The sequence below is a fragment of the Saccostrea echinata genome, unplaced genomic scaffold, assembly GCF_033153115.1.
Source record: "Saccostrea echinata isolate AGI-Se365-2 ecotype Australia unplaced genomic scaffold, CSIRO_AGI_Sech_v1 ptg000010l, whole genome shotgun sequence".
In the NCBI taxonomy this organism is placed as follows: Eukaryota; Metazoa; Mollusca; class Bivalvia; order Ostreida; family Ostreidae; genus Saccostrea; species Saccostrea echinata.
The window spans coordinates 3,995,742-4,018,413 of NW_026889759.1; the positions used below are offsets into that span (position 1 = coordinate 3,995,742).

The 22,672-nt window shown below is 33.4% G+C and overlaps 1 protein-coding gene across 1 annotated transcript in view; it reads left to right on the forward strand.

Annotated features, from left to right (window-relative positions):
- The first annotated feature begins 9,053 nt into the window (after positions 1-9,053).
- LOC133184198 (otoferlin-like) overlaps positions 9,054-22,672 on the forward strand; it is a 92,401-nt gene continuing 78,782 nt past the window's right edge. Inside the window, exons 1-4 of the mRNA XM_061319131.1 lie at positions 9,054-9,162; positions 16,370-16,428; positions 18,550-18,638; positions 20,068-20,167. Coding sequence (XP_061175115.1) covers positions 9,084-9,162; positions 16,370-16,428; positions 18,550-18,638; positions 20,068-20,167 — 327 coding nt within the window. The 5' untranslated portion in view covers positions 9,054-9,083. The remainder of the gene's footprint in view (positions 9,163-16,369; positions 16,429-18,549; positions 18,639-20,067; positions 20,168-22,672) is intronic.

Here is a 22,672-nt window from a genome sequence, read left to right on the forward strand (position 1 = left end):
CTTGATACAGAGCGCCACCTAACGACTCTCAAATAAGTCGTTCCACTCTGTTTCGTAATATCTTTTATATTGTAAATGATCTCGTTTTAGGCTACTTGAAAAAATTCTTAATATACTTCAAGAACTGAACATTGGAAACATCTCTTAGGGCGCGTAGCATCGTTTCTTTAAGTGGGGGTAGGGGTCTCTTAACTCTAAATTCTCAAACGGGGGTGGAGGCCCCACTCATTATTTTCGACAGTAATAAATTTGGAGGTTGGAGGACACAGTCATTGAGGGAACGGAGTACAACCGGTCTTTCATAGAAAATACTCATTAAAAATTATATTAATTCAAAAGACTCTTCTCACTGAGAAAAAGAAAGTTTGGTTCCCCTCCCTCCCCATCGTCGGAAACCCACGGCTGATTACGCTTCGTTCCTCTCTCCATCACGGAGAGAGGAACGAAGCGTAATCAACCGTGGGTTTCCGACGATGCTCCCTCCCTTCGTACTACGGGCCTGTGATGAATCTTCATGAAAAGATTTTTATGCCCCCGTAATCGAAGATTCGGGGGCATATAGTTTTTGCCTTGTCCGTCTGTCTGTCTGTCTAGCTGTATGTTTGTCCGCAAAAACTTTAACCTTGCCAATAACTTTTGATTGGTTGAAGCTATGGCTTTCATATTTCACATGTGTATTCCTTGTGACAAGACCTTTCTTTGGGTACCATCATATTTGACCTCTAGACCTCGACCTTGGAGTTTGACTACTTAAATTTTGAAAAACTTTAATTTTGGCCGTAACTTTTGAACAGTGCTAGGATTTTCATACTTCACTTGTGTATTCTTTGTGATAAGACCTTCCTTTGGACACAACAACTCTGACTCTTTGACCTTGACCTTGGAGTTTGACCTACTGTTGACAAAACTTTTACCTTGACCATAACTTTTGAACAGTTGGTGTTAGGGTTTTCATACTTCACATGTATATTCCTTGTGACAAGACCTTCCTTTGGATACCAACAATTTTGGCATTGACCTTGACCTTGGAGTTTGACCTACTTTTTAAAAAAATTAACCTTGGCCATAACATTTGAACTTTGGTTCTAGGGCTTTCACATTTCAGGATATTATGTGTATCACTTGTGACAAGATGGAGTTTGAATTGCATTTGAGAAACTTTAACCTTCGCCACAAGCTGCCATACGGGGGCATCAGTGTTTCACAATCACATCTTGTTCTTTGTCACATTTACACCAAAGTCATACCTGAGGTATTATATATATATATATATATATATATATATATATATATATATATATATATATATATATATATATATATATATATATATATATATATATATATATATATTAGGGATGTCAAATCGGTCAATTTTTGATAATCGGTCGGATGTTTTTCCGATCGAGTACCCGGGTACTTGGTAAATATGTAAACACAAGTTTGTTAATTTTTAATTGTTAATTTGTTAAACCCCAAAGCTGTTTTTTCACGTTTTATGAATGTATATAAACATGGAGTCCAAAGGAAATGATTTTTGGTACTAAATTTATTTATTAAATAAACACAAAAGACGCAATTAATACATCAAAATTACAAATTAATGGTTTACAGTTCTTGTTTAGGATCTATTTCATCAAAAGGAGGACAATCTGTTACGCAGGTTTGTGATGAGCAAAAGAGAAGGAACGGACGTTGTTTGGATCGCTAGTCTAATTTTTTTCTTCAGATGTTGGTTGTTTCCCCCGTATACACTAAACTTACTATGGAAACTGACTTTAAACATTTTTTGGAATCTTCACTTATTTTGAAGTGGGTAGCGGCATATCTATGCATGTCCGATTTCGCTGCCGTATATTAACTAAATAATTTAAAAATGATTTGAAGATAATGGACCATATTAAACGATGTTCACTGAAAAACAATCATTGAAGCCATCAAAAAATTAAGGGCCACAGTAGGTGTACACAGCTGTGTACCAGGTGATTGGTCACTAATTACTGTAAATACATAGCCATAGGCGATAACGGGTGTTTTACGGGTGTAAATGACGACACTCTAATTACCCGTATGCATATTTTTTAAGTTATTTTTTGATAAGTTTTTGATAAAAAAAATATGACTTTGAAATAAGAAAAAATACACATCCGAATAACCGAGTACCATTTTTAGTATTCGATACTCGGACGTTCGATCGAGTAACGGGTACTCGTTGACATCCCTAATATATATATATATATTCTGCGTTATTTTTTACGAAAGCCCATTGAGCTCATTTTCGTAAGTTTAAAAAATATTTTTCGCGTTATAACGCGAAACTTTCGCGAATAAACACGTAACTTTCGCAAATAATCACGTAATTTTCGCGTTATAACGAGAAACTTTCGCGAATAAACGCGTAACTTTTGCGTTATAACGAGAAACTTTCGCGTTATAACGCGAAATTATACATATATAGTCATGTTACTCAGGAAACTGTGATCTTGTGCTCAATGGCCCTGAGTGCCGAGTATAGGTCAAAATTTGTAGCCCTCCATCGCCAATTGGTGGCGTCTCCATACGAGTGAAAAATTCTCGAGAGGGACGTTTAACAATAAACAAACAAACAAACAAACCTCGGCAAAATACTATACTTAAAAAAAGCCCCCCCCCCCGGCGTTCTAGGGGTCTGTTAACCGAGAGTTTCCACTATATAAAATCTAAATTTATGCAGGTCATGCCCAATAGTAATAAATATTAACCAGCCATAGAGTAGGATAAGGAAATATAGATTCGTTTTAAAAAGATCTCTTTATGTCTTAACCCCCTCCCCCTTCGGACCCTTCTTCCTCCTGCGATAAATCTATTTAGCAAAGCAACCCAAGAACAATTTTGTTTTGGAACCTCCCGTTGGAAATTGACCCTCCTAAGCTTATAGGAAGTTGTATACAAATAACCTTTGTGTACATGAGAAGGAAAGCGGCTTGAGATAAGAGTTTTTCGACCCCCTCCCCCTCAAATGAAATAGTTGTTTGTGTGTTTTTTACTTTATTATAAATATTTTTCGAAAGGAAAATTTTCTGGATCCACTCTTGGTGTATATACAATCATGGCGATACAAAATCTATTTTAGCTGTCCTTTTTTTGGGGTAAATCTAATCACCTGGGTAAATCTAATCGCCATCACTAAATGAATTTTGTATTGACTATCTCTCTCTAAAAATCCTTTGTAAACATTATATTAAACGGCGCAGTGCAGATTTTAATTGTTTGATCAGTCAGATGGATCGATTTGGATGTCGTCTCGGTGGAGAGTAGAATGTTGACGTTATGCATGATTTCCAAGATTTGTCAACAACAAAGATTTGCGAGGTACAGTATGTGACCGTAACTGAGTTTAACACTGTATATTTCATTGGGAAAAAAACCCAACTTATTGTTAGGTCAATTTTAGCCCAATTTCCATGATTTTTCCACTGAATCAAAACCTTCTTGTCTTAAAATGCTAAACAAAATGATACGTACACAAATCATTGAGAATAATTTATGAAATAGTCAAGACAGAAATTTCAAACCTTAAAGTACTATGATTTCTTAACAAATTACAGTCATAATTTCTTTTTTTATTTCACATTTGACATGTGATATCACCGCAATGCCTACAGATAAAATTCTTTTGAAATTATGTGAAGAAACTGGAAAGAATTCTACATTTTATGTTGTTTTAGTCATAAAAAATGAGCAATTAATAACATTGCAACAATATTTTAGAAAAATGCATTTTTTCAATGAAATATATACAACTGTAGTGTAAAATAACATTACGACTCACTTATGGCCAGGTACTGTATATGGTCGACAGGGGATGCTTACTCCTTCATGGCACCTGATCCCAACTCTGATGTTTTTTTTAGAGGTTCGTGTTTGCTCTGTTCCCGATTTGTATTGTTTCAATGGACTTATGAGCTTGATTAATGTTCGTTATCTCCTTATTTCATTCAATTTGGGTGGCTTTTACGCAACCCTTGAAAGTAAAAAATGGTAAATGATTGATTTTAATTTGTACATACAAATATATTGCAAGACTTAGGTTCCTCTCTAACTCAAATCATGCAAAAATCGTTGTTTCTCATGTTAAAAGTAGACACGTTCGATCCGAGTCTCCTTGGCCATCTACTTGCACGAACGCATTTGCAAACTGAACATGCTGAAGTACGAATATTGAAAAAAAAAGGTCTTCGGAAACCGTTTGTGAGAGATGCCCGAGGGCGTGGTATTTAAAGTGCTAATTATAAAAGACGGTTGAGAATAGTTTCAAATGTAATTCCTCTTTTCATGAAAATAGCTAGAAAAAGATTACATGGGTCGTTTTATGTTAACATTACAAATAAATGTAATTTTTGATTTGATTAAAAAAAACTGCGTCGAAACTTCCAAATAAATGCGCACGCGCTCTTTCCCTTTCGTATTGAATAGGAACACAAGTCATAACCAAACATCTTATAAAGACAAAGGAATAGTCTCTCGGTAAGATTTATCAGTATTTGATAGTCACTAATAATGAAAGAAGAGTGAAACATGTAGAGTGCATGTTCAAAAAATTATAGGCTACAAAAATATTTCTCCTGTCGTGGAGTCCAAATTTTAAAACAGGCCCGTAGGCGTAGGAAGCAATTTTAGTTTGGGAGCACTATCAACTACCAAAATTTCCTTGACAAGCAAAAAAAAAAAAAAAAGGTTATCAGACGTTTTTATTGAGGGGGCACAAGCATATAGAAGTCATGTTTTCTATAGTAATCTACATATCGGCAAAATTAAGGGGGGGGGGCACCCCCCTCCGTGCCCTCCGGTTCCTACGGCCATGATTAATACTAACTCAAATATATGTTCGGAACAATTCAGCTAATTGACAGGCCCAAGATCTCTTCAAATGAATAATGGTATCTGTATTATTGCATGTATAAATTCAAATGATAACATTTATAACTTAATTTGCTGATTTAATGTGCATAAAAATTGAATTGTTGCTCTCTTCAGTTGGATTATGGTGCACATCATTTCAATGATTGCATTCAATAATTGACTTATTGCTCAGTCAGTGGCATAGCTGCCATTAGAAAATTATAAAACCCAATTTGTAAGAAAAAAAAAAAATATATATATATATATATTATATATATATATATATATATATATATATATATATATATATATATATATATATATATATACACGTGTATATATATATAAATCTGCTGTTTCGTTGTAGTATTCCTTTTAATCTGTCTTTAGAATTTCTACATGCAATTAATTAAATAGGTATAATTGTATATTAAACATCATTCAATATCAATATATAATACTTATTAAAAATTGCAGCCTAAAAAATGCTGTCTTTTCTTATGGCCATCCACCTGAATTTACTTGATAACTTCGTAGACAAGCTAGCTTAAATTTGTTCATTATTGTTGTAAAACATTGATTTGTGTCTGATTATTTTTAAAATCCTTTTTAAATATATTTCTTCTTCATGTTCTGAATTTGAGTACAATGAAAAAACTCTCCTAACTAAAGACCTCTGGTACTTCTCTACTTACGAAATTTCATTTTATAGTTACATAGAATTTTGGATTTTATTTGCCAAGAATTTGTCACCAAGGGGTCTCAAAATCGTGAACTCTTTTTTTTATATGGGGGGCCTTGCCCCCCTGAACCCCCTACCAGGACCTGCTCCGGACCTTGAGCGCCCCCCAGAGCCTTCGCTGTAATTTGTGCCTATACTTCATCATAGGCCTAGCTATGCCCCTGGCTCTCTTCAATTAACTTAATTAATTATATAATAAATCCAATTAATGTGTGCAATATTTCTTTCAGAGAGAGAAAAAGCAACTATTTAAGGTAGTCTGATCCTCAAAATATCCACAAATATAAGATGATCCCTTTGAATTGTTCTCATTAAAAGAATTGATCTGGCATTAATTCTTTTGACAAATGTGTTATGATTAAAGTTATCTTCAACTAAATTAAAAAGATCAACAAGTCATTTATAGCAAGCTCTAAATTGATTTTTGCAAGCAATGATTCGATCACAACATTGAATTGATGCATACATCAAATGAAATGATGAGAGCAAAAATTCATTTGATAAATGCATCAATTCAATTATTGCTCTCATTAATTCAATTGAAGCACTTGAATTTACTTGAGGAGAGTCGTACATGTAATTGATTTGATGCTCACAATAATTGAATAAATTATATCTTCAAATAATTAAAGATGCAACGTCAATTATTGTGTTTATGTTTTTCGTACAAGTAGTTCTTATTTCAAGTATTGAATTTAAAATCATGTTTAGTGATAAGATTAATATACAATGCACTAATTTTTCAGAAGTTTAATGAGCAGTAAATGACACCCCACTCACCCACACAAAACAAGTGGGAGTGGGAAAATTACCAAATTTGAACATGACAGAACTTTCTACATTTTCCCAGCAAATAGAATTTGAAGTAATGATTTGATAAGCCTTTGTAGAAATGTCATGAGAAAGCCATTGTAGAAACGTCAGATGTTACAGACCAATTTTGCTTCTTCTTTCAACATTTCAAAATACGCTTTTGTCCATATAATGTGCCCAAAGTTAGAACTTTGTTTTATCAGTGATCTTAGTGTTTAAAAAGTTGATTTGAACAGTTTAAAGCATTAAAAATCATTGATGAAGAATGAGGAATTAAAGTACGCTGCAAAACTCCCACACTTCAAGAATTTCTTCGCTATTATGTACATCAGTGGAAGCATTTACAAGTAAGTGATTTTTTAAAACCATGCATTAATATTTTTTTTTCTATCTTTTGGTTTATAATGAAGGTCAGGGGACATCAGGATGATAGGGAAATGACAACAGGAAAAGGAGTAGGATTGTGGGAAAAAAGAATTTGTAGGAGGATTGTGGGTGAAAGAATGGCATGTGACTGGAATTAAAAAAAAACTCACCTTTCAGTTTAAGGTGCAGTTGCAGCCAGTTTTGAAACTATCTACAGTTGAACTTTGGTATATCAAACACTGATATCTCCAAGTGATTTTAAGGTCCCAACCAACTTTTTCTTTAAGTACTTTACCCATCTTGAACCCTTGGATATCTCTCAGTTTTTTGCTTTGTCCCACTGAGTTCAAGATAAAGAGGTTTGACTGTAATTTGTTAGTTCTGTTTCTTGCTTATTGTGATAACAGGTATTTGATTAAATTTAAGGATATCTAGAGGAATCAGTGTCTGTTATAACTCTTATTTAGTTTAATTTGTATGTTAAAAAACCTATATGTTTTCTTTTTTAAATTCTGATAGAGGTCAATCAGCTTTAAAAATTCATTACATTCTCAACAGATTATGTCTCATACTTCTTCCAATAACACATTAGTAAGATCCATAATATAATTTATAGATTGTTCAGATATCAAGTGACAGCAATAAAACAAAAAAACTGAGAAAAAAATATTGATAAATCTTATTTCAATTGAAGTCAGGCATGATTAATAAAGATTATAACGTTAGAAACTTCTTTTAATACACTCTCCCACCCAGTGCAGAATATAAAAGTTGAATTCAATCATTGTGGTTGAATTCCAGGCAGGAGAAATTTCCTCTGATAATCATTATTGGGTCTTTTGAACCATGTAAAGAAATGCCACGGGATGAGATGTCCCAGGACTTGACGGAATCTTCGGAGAAGTGATAAATTTCTGGACATTTTTTCCAGTCAGAAGAACAAGATGCCTGTTTAATGTTCCTGTACATATTGTCATTTCACTCTGTTAAGTATTGATCTGCTACGGAATTGATAAGCAGGATAATCCAATTGTGACAAATGAATAGATCAGAATCGGTTTTCTCAAATTAGTTGTAACTACGGGGATAATTACAGGTGATACACCAGGAATTGAGATAAATATGAATCTGCCACTCATCAAAAGTTGTGGAAGAATAATTTAAGATGAGATCAAGGACACGGATTCTTTTCCAAAGGTTTCTGATCAATACCATATTCTGTGATGAAACATGCTCCCAGCATTAAATGCATGCATTACTCTCAATAGTTAATAAGCTTTCCTCAGTATTTCTATTTTTCTATTAGTGATTACTGGACCATCAAATCATCAAAATAAACTCTATCTTTCATATTGAATTCATGCAGTGTCAAGTGTATCTGTTCCAGGTTGAATAAGCTGATATTTGAATAGGATTATAGATCTTTTTTTTTAATTGAGATATCTTCTTACTATCATAATATTACATTATCTTATTTTATCAATATATTATAATTGGATAGTTTTTCTAAAATGCACCTTTCATACAAAATATTAATAAGTTAAATTTATAATTGAGTTTTCTTTTATTAGGTGTAAGTCCACAAGATTGGCCCATGGCTATATATGGTCTACATTTATAAGTATAGCTCACATTTCCCCTTTATAAGAGAGACTGAGTGTATATGATATGTGATCAGTGTTGATGCCACTGTATATATAGTCAAAACCAATAGTCAAGCTCGCTATCGGAATAGAGTGTTTAAATATTTAACAGTAGCAATGCAGAAGCTACACGGTATCGTCACAGTGAACCGGTGAATAGATTGTATTTAAATATCCTTCTGAGCAAGTTGTCATTCATTGTGGACTCAACAAAGATTTGTAAATACAATCATGTGAAATGTGGAGGTAAAAAAATGAACTCAATATGTGACTTGGTGTTCATTGAAAATGACAGGAGAAATATGTATTAGTGTTATTCTGGATACAGGCTGCTGCCAAAGGTTCCAACTTCTTCATCTGTGAAGAGAACTTTTTTGGGATCTCTTTATTTTGGATACTTAATACCCAGTGCTTTTTTTTTTATTAATAGTAGCCCACGTAAGTATTGCACGAAGATTCACATTGGATAATAGACTTCCGAGCAGTAACCGTATATCTGTTTTTGTGAATTGCAAAATCAGTCTTAGTACTGGAGAGGAATTTTTGCCAGGAATGGACAGTTGATACGTATTCTGATGTTAAGTTTGACCTTTGTAATAATTAATCCTTGTTTTAATTGTTAGTGTTTCCTTTGGATCATGGCATTAATTCTGCATCTGAAATATGCTGAAAACTTGAAGGGAAAATCTGATCGGTTGGCTAAGGTGTCTTTTAGAGGTATGTATTTATCTTGATCTACCATGTAGAAGTTTTTAAATAGGATAATACGTGTCCCTTTCATAATTTGGGAATAATTCATGGCTGAGAGAACACTAGCCAAAACACTCTATTGTGATAATGTACGATGTTTTTACCTAAAGGAGGACCATTAAAACCCAAATTTTTTTCAGGTTGGCATGCAAACAAATTTATAGATTTTTAAAGTTATAATTATTCTCTCTAAGTGTATACTTCTTTGCATAACATTTGTAAAGTGGAAATTGTCCATCAGGTTGTGTTACTAATTCATTTTCTCTAGAAAAAGATGGTCCATTGAGTTGCTGGAAATAGTTTGATAATTGAGTTACCATGTACCTGTAATTGTCTAGAAAAGTCACCATTGTGTTAAAAGAGCCTTCAAAACCAATATTTGTGATAAGTGACATAAAACTTTAATGAATGGCATTTTGTGTAACATTATTTTTACAGAATATATTACCTCATTTATGTCAATGGTCAGCTTTATTTTGAAGTGCTGTCCGAGATTTCTTATATATAATATATTGAATAGAAGACATTGGTTCAATTGGTTTTGTTTAGAACATAATATTCCTCAGTCAGAATTATTTTGTACCACAGGATTTAATTGTTCATCATCAAAGTTTCCAATCCCCCCCCCCCCCCCCCAAAATAATTTAAATTATCTTCATCTTGAGAAACAATCATCCAATTGTGAAAAAAAATTATGATCTTCAACCTGTAACCTGTAATTTGTTCATTTTTGTCATCCAGGAACACTTTAGAGGTATCCTGATCAGTACAAGTGACACTGTTTTATAATATGTAGCAATGAGCTTTTAAAAAAGTGAAATTCAGTTTTTATACTTCCCTGGGTGAATTTCTTATTGTGTGACGGGATTGTTTTATGGTCTACGTGGTAGCTGTTTTGGAGCTAGAAATGAGAATCTTTCCCGATAAGTAGTAAGCAAGAGTTTCCCTGGAGACATTCTGTGACAGCGGAACATCAGCCATCACAGGAAGGAGAAATTTACATTTGTCAATAATAGTTTACTTATTCACTGTTGGTAAAAAAAATGGAGGGAAAGGGGGTCACTTCTTATATTTACTCTAATGTCAGATCTTCATTGAATGTAGAACAGGCCCCCATTTGTGACGACACAGAATAAGTAACATATACCCAGTAACCCTTGAAATACGATTGAAACTGTATTTGTTTAGGTTACGTAATTGTAATCATCGCAGCACCGCAATCAAGACGAGTAATTGGGATGATTTTTCAATGTCTTCAAAGATTTAGAGTGGTTTTGTAAGAAGTACTTTTGGTTTTCAATTACAAGAGATCCAGTAAGGTTTCATAATATTCCTTATAAGATAAAGGAAGAGAGAAAATGGGAGCTGTGTGGTATACATTTAACTGAGAATTTAAAGGATTTGTGAAATGTGAAATACCAAAAAAAGGGGGAATTTCTATAAAGTTGAAAAAAAAACAAATTCAGAATGTTTAAACTCAGATTATAGTGATACTTTTTCAATATTTACTAAATATTGATCAAAGTGTGGCAAACTAAGAATAGGAATTTCTATATAAAGTCAGAAATAGACAGAAAACAAATTTAGAATGTTTAACTTGGATCAAAATGATGCTTTCTCAACATTTTCTAGGTAATTGATCAGTTTTGCATATATTTTTTTCATTGTCCTATTCTGAGCTTAATATATTTCTGTCTCTCATAGCTGTTTTCATTCATTGTAAAATACTCTCAAGGTACAAAAATAAAATTGTCGTGATGTGGATTAATGAAAATATTTCCATTTTGGTCATTAAATATTGATCATCCTGCAGGCAAAATAGGAAGCATTTAAATTCAGAATGTCAAATTCTTAAAAAAGTTAGAGGTTAAAAATTACAATATTTTTTTTATTTTCTCATGGTTTGGAGAATTTGAGGACTTGGGAAAATTTAGGTATGAACAAAAAAAAAGGCAATTGCAGTTGAATACTATGAATAACTTAGAATACACTTTTAAACCCCTCCCCCCCCCCCAAATAACCCCCCCCCTCAAAAAAAAAACAAAAAAAAACAACAAAACAAAACTGGAAGGAAATGGTCATGATGATGATGATGCAAGGCATTCATATGTATAACTGTCTTTATCATATACAGAAGATTGACTTGATCTCTTTCAGAGATGGATATTTTCATTGTATACCATTTGATTTATTGGATCTGTGATCAACTGTGGTACTACAGTCACCATTATCTTTGTCATGCATGCAATCCAGGTTTCAATGTATTGTGACATATTCACTGTCTTCCTTGCGGAGCAGCTGAATGTCTTCAAAAATATGACAGGAAAATGCCACTTGGGTGAACTTATTTGTGTTGGTTAAGAATTAAGTACTGACCATTCAAAGGACATTGTACCCTCATATTGGCAGAAATATGGCTAACGAGCAACCAGGGGAAAAATTTCATATTCAGCATATTTTGGTCTCTCCACCATTTATAGATATATTAGTTTAATATATCTAAATAGCATTTCTATCTTAATTACATATAAATGTCAATCATGAATTTGACTGGAGTGGCAATTGTAGAATCATGTATTGTGAAAACCTTTTCTTTCTTTCTTAACATTCATTTTTGGACTTGTCAATTCTCTTGAGTATATTTATAGACTCAGTTGAGTTTAAGTTTACAAATTGATTTTTTCCATTGTCTCATATGCTACATGAATTTCTGAGTATCTTGACACTTGGTTTTCAATGAACTGACAGCTATATGGACTATAGACTGGATGAAGTTCCATTAAGGTTTCTATAACATTTTTGTCCCCATTCTGAAATTTTTCATCCATTATTAGCGATCCATACTGGGTTGTTTGATTTTTTTGGAAAGAGAAGTTAAGACCATTTTTTCTACTGAATGATGTTTATTGTTTTTATTTTATTATTTGTATGAAATGAAGTGGATTTGATAAAATGTTGATACATGCATACAGTTAAACTTCATCATATCTCAAACTTGATGGGACTGAAAAACTTTGAGATAATTCCAAGAGTTAAAAATATTGGGTTTCAATAAAAAAAATACAACTCACTTTGATGTATTGATGGCCTTTGAGATAACAGTGTAAGATGCAGAAGTTCAACTGCATATTTAAACTGAGTTTCACAAAGTCAGCACCACTTTTTTTTTAGCATAAGTTTTAAATTTTATTAAAAATAATTACATGTAATTACAAAACAAAAAAACAAAAGAACCGAACAAAAAATACCGATGTAAAACAAAATTTCTTTTAAATAAGAAAAGATATTATGAGTTTTAGATGAAGAATTTCTATATTACCAAACTGACTGGTCTTTTTACAAAGTTTCAAGTTTACTATACTTTGACTTGAAATTAAAAATTGTCCTATAAGAACTAAATATCCTGTATTGTTGTGTTCTTCAATTTGATTGCTTAAAATTTAAGAGGAAATGAGGAATTATAAATTACCATGCGCTTTCAAAGCATAACATGAATCTCATAAATATTAACATATTAATACTGTATATTGTCACTGCACAAGATAATTGTGCACATTTTGATAATAAGAGAGCATGTAAAACATATAACAGCTGATTCAGAAATTAATGTTTGTGTTGCAGGCCCTGTGTGGCCATAAACAATTCAAGTTTGCTTTAGTTCCTAGAAACACAGAACACAGGTTTCATTCATCCGAGTTTACAATGATATCAAAAAAATGTTTAATAATACACTAATGGATGAAGAAGGTGACAAATATTCGTGGTTATTGAAATAAGGCTAGTGTGTTTGTATTTGGAAACATTACAAGCATCACAAAACCCGAGGAAAATCAATCCGGGCCATTGTCATATGCCGCTTCATATTTATTGTAAATTGCAATATGTTTATCATTGATCCATGTCATGATTACGTTTATTGATTCTAGTTTTGAAAAATAATGAGGAAGAACTCTGTGATGGAAAACTCATTTGTTAATTCCCTAAATTTATGAGTTTTTTTGTAATTACAAAGGCTGAAAGCTTTCAGCTTTTGTCCTTATGTATTTGTTACTAATCACCAGAAAATATTGATTACATGGAAGTATGTATTTAAAATTGAATTTTCAAAAGAATTAATCAGTAAAACTATATAATTATTTATTGAATAATTTATGAATTAATCAATATAAGATAAGTTTATACAAGATTTATATCTTTCAGCTTACCATGATATTGGTCTGGAAAGTCTTTGTATTGTCAAGGGCATCTGTGGGCACTAGGATAAAAGTTTTTCAAATAAAAATTACCTCTGTTTCTTTTTGAGGAGGGGCTGTTATATTTGTTGTTTGATTGCTTTTTGTCCGTTTGAGAATATTTTACTTGCTGGGACTCCACCAATTGTTGGAAGGCTGCAAATGTAAACCAATATTGGCCTTTGAGTAGTGAGGGATCTTTTTTATGGGCAGTATTTACTGCAACGCTAGTCCTTGTCTGAAGGAACAGTCTCAAAGCTGCCACATAAGAATCAACTCTGTACTGGATACCTTTAGAACAAAACATTTGTTTTAGACACTGCACCACTCAAGCAAGCTTCTTTACTAGATAACTGAGGATTTAGCACTCATGTCCATCAGTTCGACCTCTCAATGCCAGAAGAGCTAAACAAAAGAACTCTAAGGACCTTAAAGATTTTAGGACAGTTTTTGAAGTTTCTTCAAATGTATGTATGGTATTCAGAGGGCAGATCCAGGATTTTAAACTAGAGGGAATGACATTGATTAGGCAAGGGGACTTAGGGATGCCTTGAGGCCCCAATGGGTCCAGAATGAAGCCCTAGTGGGGGCCCGGGGGGGGGGGGGGGGAGCCTCCCCCCGGGGGAGGTGAAGTCCCTGGAAGCTGCAGGATGCCAAGAGATTTTTTTTTTAGGGCAAATGAAGTCTTCTAATTAGACATTTTTATATTTCTTGTCATCATGAATAATGATGAACATTTATAGAACTCCTGTCTTACAAGAATATAGAAATAGTCTTTTATTTACACCCCATTATCAGATAAATCATATCTTTTCAAAGAAGGAACCATGATTAATCTTAAATTTGACAATTTCAGGAGGAGGGGGGGGGGGGCATACGGGTGAACCCTTTTAATCCACCAGTGGTTTTTATATTTAAAAGGTAACCATAATGTTGGAATATCATATTCCAATACAAATGTACTTTGGGATGGGCATTCATATCCTTTGGACATATTTCTAGTTCTAAAATATTTTTTGATGTTTTTGAAGCATAGCTTTCTAATTGAACGGGAGCTTTTTTAAAATTAGAATTGAACTTCTTGACCATCATGTTGATCTTATGTCTAAGTGAAGTTTATAAAAATAACATTTAAAATTTTTGGTTTAAGTATTTATGATTTTAATATGTAATGTCTTTGGAAAAAAGCTTTTTTAACTGGTTGGTACAATTTTGAGAGGAATACTGTAGATTCCCAAATATACATGAGGAATTAATTATCGCTTATAAACTTCACGAAAAGCACCACTCACTAAATTAATAAAATTGCTCGCTTTTTTTTCTATGGTGCTGAAATAATGTAAAATCTCTAAATGAAACTTATACTCGTGAATTATTGTTCTAGATTTGATGTCTCTGTGCCATTTCGCGATATAATTAACACAACCACCCATCATGTTTTATCCTGGGTCAAGGTTGAGATAATACATGAAAGACTTCAACTACTGGTATTTGATTCAAAATTTCCAGTTATTATTATTTGCTTCTGATCATTTGCTGGAACACCTCGCTTACTATGCCTTATCTTTCCACCTGACAACTCTTGTTTACAAAATTTACATGAAGTTTTGGAGTAAGTTAATTTTCACAAATTATGAAGTATTCAGCAAATTCCTACATCTAACTAAAATATGGAAATGTATCCATTGAACTTGAGTACTAAACAAATAAATAAATGTGAATTGGGTACAAATACACACAGAGTATGTCATTTTATACTGTATACATATACTTCAGAGACAAATAGAGCAGCATTTCCAATAATATCTCAGATCAGTTCCACTTAATGCAGTGAACTATTGATTCACGTTTGTAGAATCATTTGTCTTATGCAGAAATTTGGGATTATTCCAACGATAAATTGCATCAAAATTTGGTGGTATTGAGGGTGGATTGCAGAAGAAATCAATTGGATCAAGAACCTTTTCTGTGTCTATCCCCACTTTGTGAGCTATAGTGCCCAGTCCCAGTGGGGGCTACAGACAAACAGTACAATTGCCACATTTGGCAATTCCAGTGGGCCATTAAGATATAATGCCCACACCTACTGAGAGAATAATGGAAGGAGTTTCACAAGAAATTGATCTACATTGTCGGCTATTAGATGTTGTGATTATACACTTCAGACTAGTTTGATATGCCTTTATGTAGCCTGTGTACCACTCTTAATTACGGGTCCGTTGTAATATGGCAACATCTAATTCCAAATAAGACTGCCACTGTTTGCGTAAGAGCATTTATATCTTCCTTAATTTATAGTACATACCCTTTAATTATTTAGTAAGTGAGAATGGAAGCTTTCAATGTATCAATATTTTATACGGTTAAGTATACTCCAGGCATGCACATGGATTCATATATGAATATTTTAACAAATTCTGAGCTCATAATGCTTCTAAATAAACTCTATGCCATTGCTATATATGCATGCATGTATACTGTTAGTGGGAAAGAGATAAAATTGTGTGCATTTGCAATTAATTTTGATAAATCAATTAGTCTAGCTATTATTTTCCGCCTACAATTCTTGCTATGAACTAGAATTGTACCCTTGAGAAAATAAATTATTTGCCCAGTATATGAACACCCAAAACAACAAATTGTATGCATTCTTCACAACTTCAAGCTTGCTTAGTTAATTTTGAAAATAAATTTCATTTCAATTTAACAAATACCTTCTACAGTAGTCAATAATTGACAGTTGGAAAAGTAGAAATCTTGGAACACAATTCAGAGAAATAAGCTTCTTATCCATTTTATTTTAAAATTATAAATGTCTTTCAATCATTACACATAATTAAGTTGTAGAAGTTGCAGAAGGAAGTGCTTTCTTTGATCAATGCAGTGACATTGTGGCTTTTTTTCATAGTAATTATTTATCTAGCTTTATTTTAAAATTTCAGGTGTCTTTCATTACACAGAAGTTGTAGAAGATGCAGAAGGAAGTGCTTTCTTTGATCAGGTAGGTCATCAGTACAGTTGAACCTCAGTATCTTGAACATCAATATCTGCAAAATCATAGATATGTCAAAGAAAGTTGTAACAACCACTTTTTCTTCAGATATTTTCACCTCAGTATCTAGAATCCTCAGATATCTTGAAGTTTTTCCTCTTGTTGGTCTATCAAGTTCAAAATAGCAAGGTTTGGCTTTATGTCAGTTTTTGTACTTTCCTTTCAATCAAATCAAGGCTTAAGATGCATTAAGTAGACCATTTTATAGACAGTATCTGCAGGTTATGCAGAATTATGCAACTCTTATTACATTGGAATTATCTTCATCCAGTCTTGGTTCTGTCTTGAACTTAATTAAGCTGATGAACTGCAACTGAATTCATGTTATTTGTTCAAGGGTCAAACTGTTCTATTATAGCAAATGGACATTATATTGTTATGCCTCCTGAATACAATGTGCAGGTTTCAGTATTCATGTATGTTTTGTAATGCTTCAAGCATTTGAATAAGTTCAGAGGTTTGTTTATTCTCATATTCCCAAAAGCAAACCTTTAGAATAATCTCACTAAATAAAAAATGTTATTGGGAGAGGGAGAGTGCTATTGGGGGACAGAGAGTGCTATAGGGGACAGAGTGTTATTGGAAGCAAGAGTGCTATTGGGGGGCTAAAAGTCCTAATGGGGGACAGAGAGTGCTATCTGGGAGAAGAAAAGTGCTATTGAGAGATGGAGAGTGCTATGGGGGAGGGGTAGAGAGTGCTAGGGAGAGCAAATTCTATTTGAAAAAGAGTGCTATTGGGAGAAGAAGACTGCTAATGGGGGAGGAAGATTACAATTGGCAGAGGGAGACTGCTATTGGGGAAGGAGAGTGCTATTGGAGAGGGGTAGAGAGTGCTTTGGGGAAGAAGAGGGAGCAAGAGAATTTTATTTGAAGAAGAGTGCTACTGGGAGAAGAAAAGTGCTGTTGTTGGAGGAAGACCGCTATTGGCAGAAGGAGACTTCTATTGGCAGAGGGAGACTGCTGTTGGGGAAGGAAAGTGCTATTGGAGAGTGATAGTGCTATTAGAAAAAGAGTGCTGTTTGAGGAGAGAGTGTACTGTTTGAGGATACTTTTGGGAAAGAGAGTGAGAGAGAGAGGAAAGAGTGCTAGAAGGGGGGCTATTAGAGGAGAGTGCTTTTAGGAGAGTGCTATTGAGGAAGAGAAAGTGCTACTGGGAGAAAGAAAGTACTTTTAGGGGAGGAAGAGTGCTACTTGGAGAAGGAGAGTGTTCTTGGGAAAGAATGCTATGGGGGGGGGTGCTATTGGAAGAGGGAGAGTACTACTGGGAGAGGGAGGGTGCTATGGGGGAAGGAAAGTGTTAGTCTTTATATAAAAGTCACTATGACCTTATAAAATGAAAATTAGATTTCATATACTAGAGTGAACTTTCTTAGAAAAAGTAAATGCTTTAAGAATTTAATATTATTGTCAGCTGTCCCTAGTATTTTTCCCTGCTGCAAGCTTTCATCAAGCTAAGCATTCTATTGAGAAATGAGAATGCCAGTCTATAAAATTGTTTTGTCTGAACTCATAAAGGCATGAAATAGTGTTATAGAGAGATGATTTTCTCTTTATAGAAAATGGAAAATGTGAAAAAAGAAGACTTTAGTTTTTGAAAAATGTGACAGTACAACTTAGAAAAATTAGAAAGAAAAAATGAATGATTTTGAAAAGAATCAGGAAGGCTGTTTATGAGATAATTGTCCCAATCTCAAAACGAAATTTTTCTGTAATATATCATCAATTTTTTTTACTCCTAAAATATGTACAAATTTATTTCATTTAGGTGTTGCAGTTGAATACATGTATTAATTATGTATTAAATGAGGAATTGCAAACTACCAGTACTTGTAATGGAATAATGATCTCCATTTAGAGATAATGAAATAGCCGCAGATTAATTTGTCAGAAACTGTAAAAATAAGATTCAAAGCAAAACACATGTATTGTTCATGAGCATCCAATACATGTTATTCCCAGCATTAATACAAGTACTATCTACGAAAGGGCAGTATGTACTCATGTCCCCAGTGTACCCTAGAAATAGTGGTAAAGTTCACAGCCAAATGTTTATTTTTTTTTTTTTTGCAGACTTTCCAGTGGCCTGTGGCTAGACCCATTGAAAAAGATGAGGTCATTGAGATTCAGCTTTTCAACTACAATAGATACCTGTCCAACAGGTAGGTATAAATGCAGCTAAATCCATTGACTGAATCAACTGACAACCCCATTATAAATTCCTTCTAGCAAGATACCATACACCCAGTCTATGTTTAGACATTGGATCTATATGTAAGGGGTCTCCAGAGGTTTTTTTTCATGTAGATTGATGGTTACCATTGAGATCTTGATATGTTGATTTCTTGTTTTCATGTAATGCTGAATTGATACATATTTTATCAGCATCTGAATAAGTTTGCAGGTGTGTCTCATTTTGGGAAAATCTGAGAAAAATGTTATATTTGTGTGTAAACATGCGAATTGATAATCATTGTTTTTCATAAGGGAAAGTAATACTTTCATTATTGATCAAGGATTTGGGTGCACTATAGTAATCATTGTGTCCTTGTATGCTAATTAAGACTTTCGTAACTCAACAATTTTAGTACATTACAACGTACAGATCACCTTGAATTTAACTGCAGCAGCAAGTGTATTTGGATGGTAAAATAGTTAAAAAAAAAACCCACCTATACAATTTCTTGGGTAACCTGGTCAAAGGTCAAAATCTATTCATATTAAACTCAGACATTTTTTAACCTACAGACTTTTTATTTAGAATTAAGGTGGAGAATGCCTTGAAAAAGATATGCCTATTTACTTTATGAACGGCAAGGTTATTTATATGACCACTGTGATGCAATAACTTGAATATCTGAATGATCAACATGCAATCTTTGAATTCAAAACAAAGATAAAGAATGATTAAAAGTCATCATTTGTCAAATTAAAGTCAAGGCCAGTGAGTCACAGTATTGATATAGCTAGTACATATTTAGTTACCAGTAAAACAGAAAGACTGGTATTTTTTTTAAACATAAAAAGTATGTTTCATAATTTTTACAGTTAGAGGAAGATTAGGACTAAGAGAGTAATAGATTGTGAGGCCACTTGCTCAAAGGTCAAGGTCAAATGGTCAAAATATTGACAGAATAAAAATACACTGCAAGGCTGTATATTACTTTTTCAGTTTTCTATTCTCTTTTATTAAAATTTATAGGTGTATTTTGCTGTTCGATATTCTTTTTTTTTTCTTTTTTTTTTTTATAATTTTGCATTAAAAAACCAGATCATGTATGGTCTTACAATGCTCAAATCAGTCTATGCAAAGTGTCTGTGTATATTTTTATAAAGTAGAGTTTGACAATAAATTGTGTCACAATACTGGTATTTAAGATTAAAGTTGTAAAGTCCATAAGCAACCATAGCCGATGATTATCTATTGATCATTCATAATATTGCTAGAATTTTTCTTTGAATTTGTTATGAGCATATAATATTAACTTGTACTGTAATTACTCAAAATCTAGAGTTAATAATATTGCCATCTAAAGTTGAATATCTAGAAAAATTGCCTCTTTTATTGAACCTGCCTGTATTTGATTCCAGGTTGATTGGAATGTTCCGGATGTTCCTACAGGAACTGGTGGAGGTGGGAAATGTCAAGATTTGCGACTCTCTGTTGGACAGCCATAATGTGGTCATGAAGGTGGGTGTCATTGTACATAATGAATAACTGATCTACAGAGCCACCTTAAGTTTCTAAGAAGTGTGTATTTTAATTGGCCAGAGATGACACTCTAAAGGGGAATCTGAAGATATTAATTAGTTAGCAATATTGGAAGCCCATTGAAATCTTAAGTGGTTCTATGGACTCCAATTAAAGCTGCTAATGATGTCACAGCTCTTTCGCAGCCTAAAAATGTATATCTTACTGGGGAAAAAATCTGATGAAGTGTCAAAATTATCTTGACACAATACACATACATACAACTAGTACAGAATAACTTTGCTATTTGAGTTTCGTCACACAAGAATTTATACATTAGTTCATCATTTAAGATAGGGCATAATGAAATTTTGACCAAAAGTACCAATACTATTTACCTCAATGCACGATTCAGGTACTGAATATTGTATTGAAGTTTAAATAGCGTTTAAGATGAGCAAACACACAGTTAGATACACAGAAGCCTCATGCACTTAAGGGCATTGGAAGCTATATCATACATGTATTTAAAGGTTTCTTATCATCTGGCTTCTATATAAAGTCATAGTCATGTAATGCTGAAAAGCATCTGTTGGGATTCATTTCCAGAATTAACTGTTCTAAACCTCAAACAGTTTCACACGGAGAGCACTCTTTTGGATGACGTGGGTAGTTATGCCAATATAGAGAAACTGTGCCGTGACAGTCCAATCAGTTGCGTCACTATTTTGTATATTCCAAGCCATCTGAAGCTAATCAAGGAGATCATTACTTTAAAAAAAAAGGCAACACTCATATGTAGAAAAACAATTTGTTCTTTCTCGGGCATCAGAGAAACTTCTGAATACATTGGAAATGGACCCAAGTGAATTAAACAAAAAAGACCAAATAAGAATAAGAAAATGCTGAATGATTTATACGAGTGGGGGGAATTGTAGATTGGAGTTGACATGCTGGTCGTTTTTGATGACTTGACGCACATCTTGTTCCGTGAATGAAGAGAGGGTGTTATATCAACTCAAAGTCAGGAGCATTAATTGACGTGATGACCAGAAAATCGTAGTTGTCACCTGATGAGGACAATCTGTGGATGTCACGAGTTTTTATTATGATAACATTACATGAATACTTTTGGACTGATATGGGTATAATCCTTTATGGACTGATCAATACTAACTTGGCAGTCCCATCCAGACACTGTAGATTATGATGGCCACTGAAACGCAAAACAATTAGCTAAAATCCCTACAGATAATGAGGATTGTCAAGCATATTCTGTTTTCCTTCACACACCATAATCCGGGTTTCTTAGAATTTCTTTCCGAGATGATAGAATGGACTAAGAAATCTATCGCCCACGTCTCACATAAGAAAAATCTTCAAATGTTTTCCAAATGGCATTAATACATGTATCTTTCAGCAAGTTTAAACTCAAACAGTAGTTTTTATTTCCATTTTTTATTATCCTCTACATTCTTTTTCAATGTCTCCTCTTTATTGCTTCATTCCACAATAATTCCTGTTACACATGGTGATGTCCTTCTGCTTTATTTTGACTTGATTTTATTGATAATTTAATTGCTGCTCTATCATTAGGAGTGATTGTTTATTTGAATGTCAAGTCAAAGTATTTCAGAAATTCAATCACAATTACCCTTCAATACGTGCAAAAAGACTTTTCATTGCCGTTTTGCATCAACATCAAATTGAATGGATTATTGTGGCAACTGGCTACATAAGTAAAATGTAAAAAAAAAATCAAATGAAATCTACCATGTATTACTCAATTTGGAATCAGTTCAAGCATTCCCAATGTATTGGGCCAAGATAAAGTAACTTGCATGTATTTTGCCCATTTCAGTAAGCAACAGTGATATCTGTTCATCACTCTGGTACCTTTGAACATTTTCACTCTGGGGTAAAATGAAAGAAATAAACTCTACATCTGCACATTCAAACAATATAATTGTCTCAGTCTTAAGAAAACATACTTCATTAGAGTGGTTCATTAACTTTGTTGTTGGCCTCTCTGACCACTCATTGTTGACCTCTCTAAGCACTCATTGTTGACCTCTGACCACTCATTGTTGACCTCTGACCACTCATTGTTGACCTCTCAGACCATTTGTTGTTGATCTCTCAGACCATTTGTTGTTGACCTCTCAGACCACTCATTGTTGACCTCTCTGACCACTAGGTCTTTGGTCATTATAGATTATCAAATGGTACTACTGTTTTAATTTCATGCATGTTTAACTCCATTGTTTCAAATACTGCCATATATGAAAGGAATGCCTTTGAAATTGATTTGAATTGATGAAATTTTCTGACAAAGGGAGTACATTTTATGTTAGGATCAATCCAGCTAAAATTGAATCATGCATAATAGTGTTATGCTTCTTATCACCTATAGATGAACTGTTACTTACATATATAAAATTAATTTAAATGCCAAGTCATAGTCGTTATTATTATTAGTCAAGAATGATGTTAGGTTTTTATATG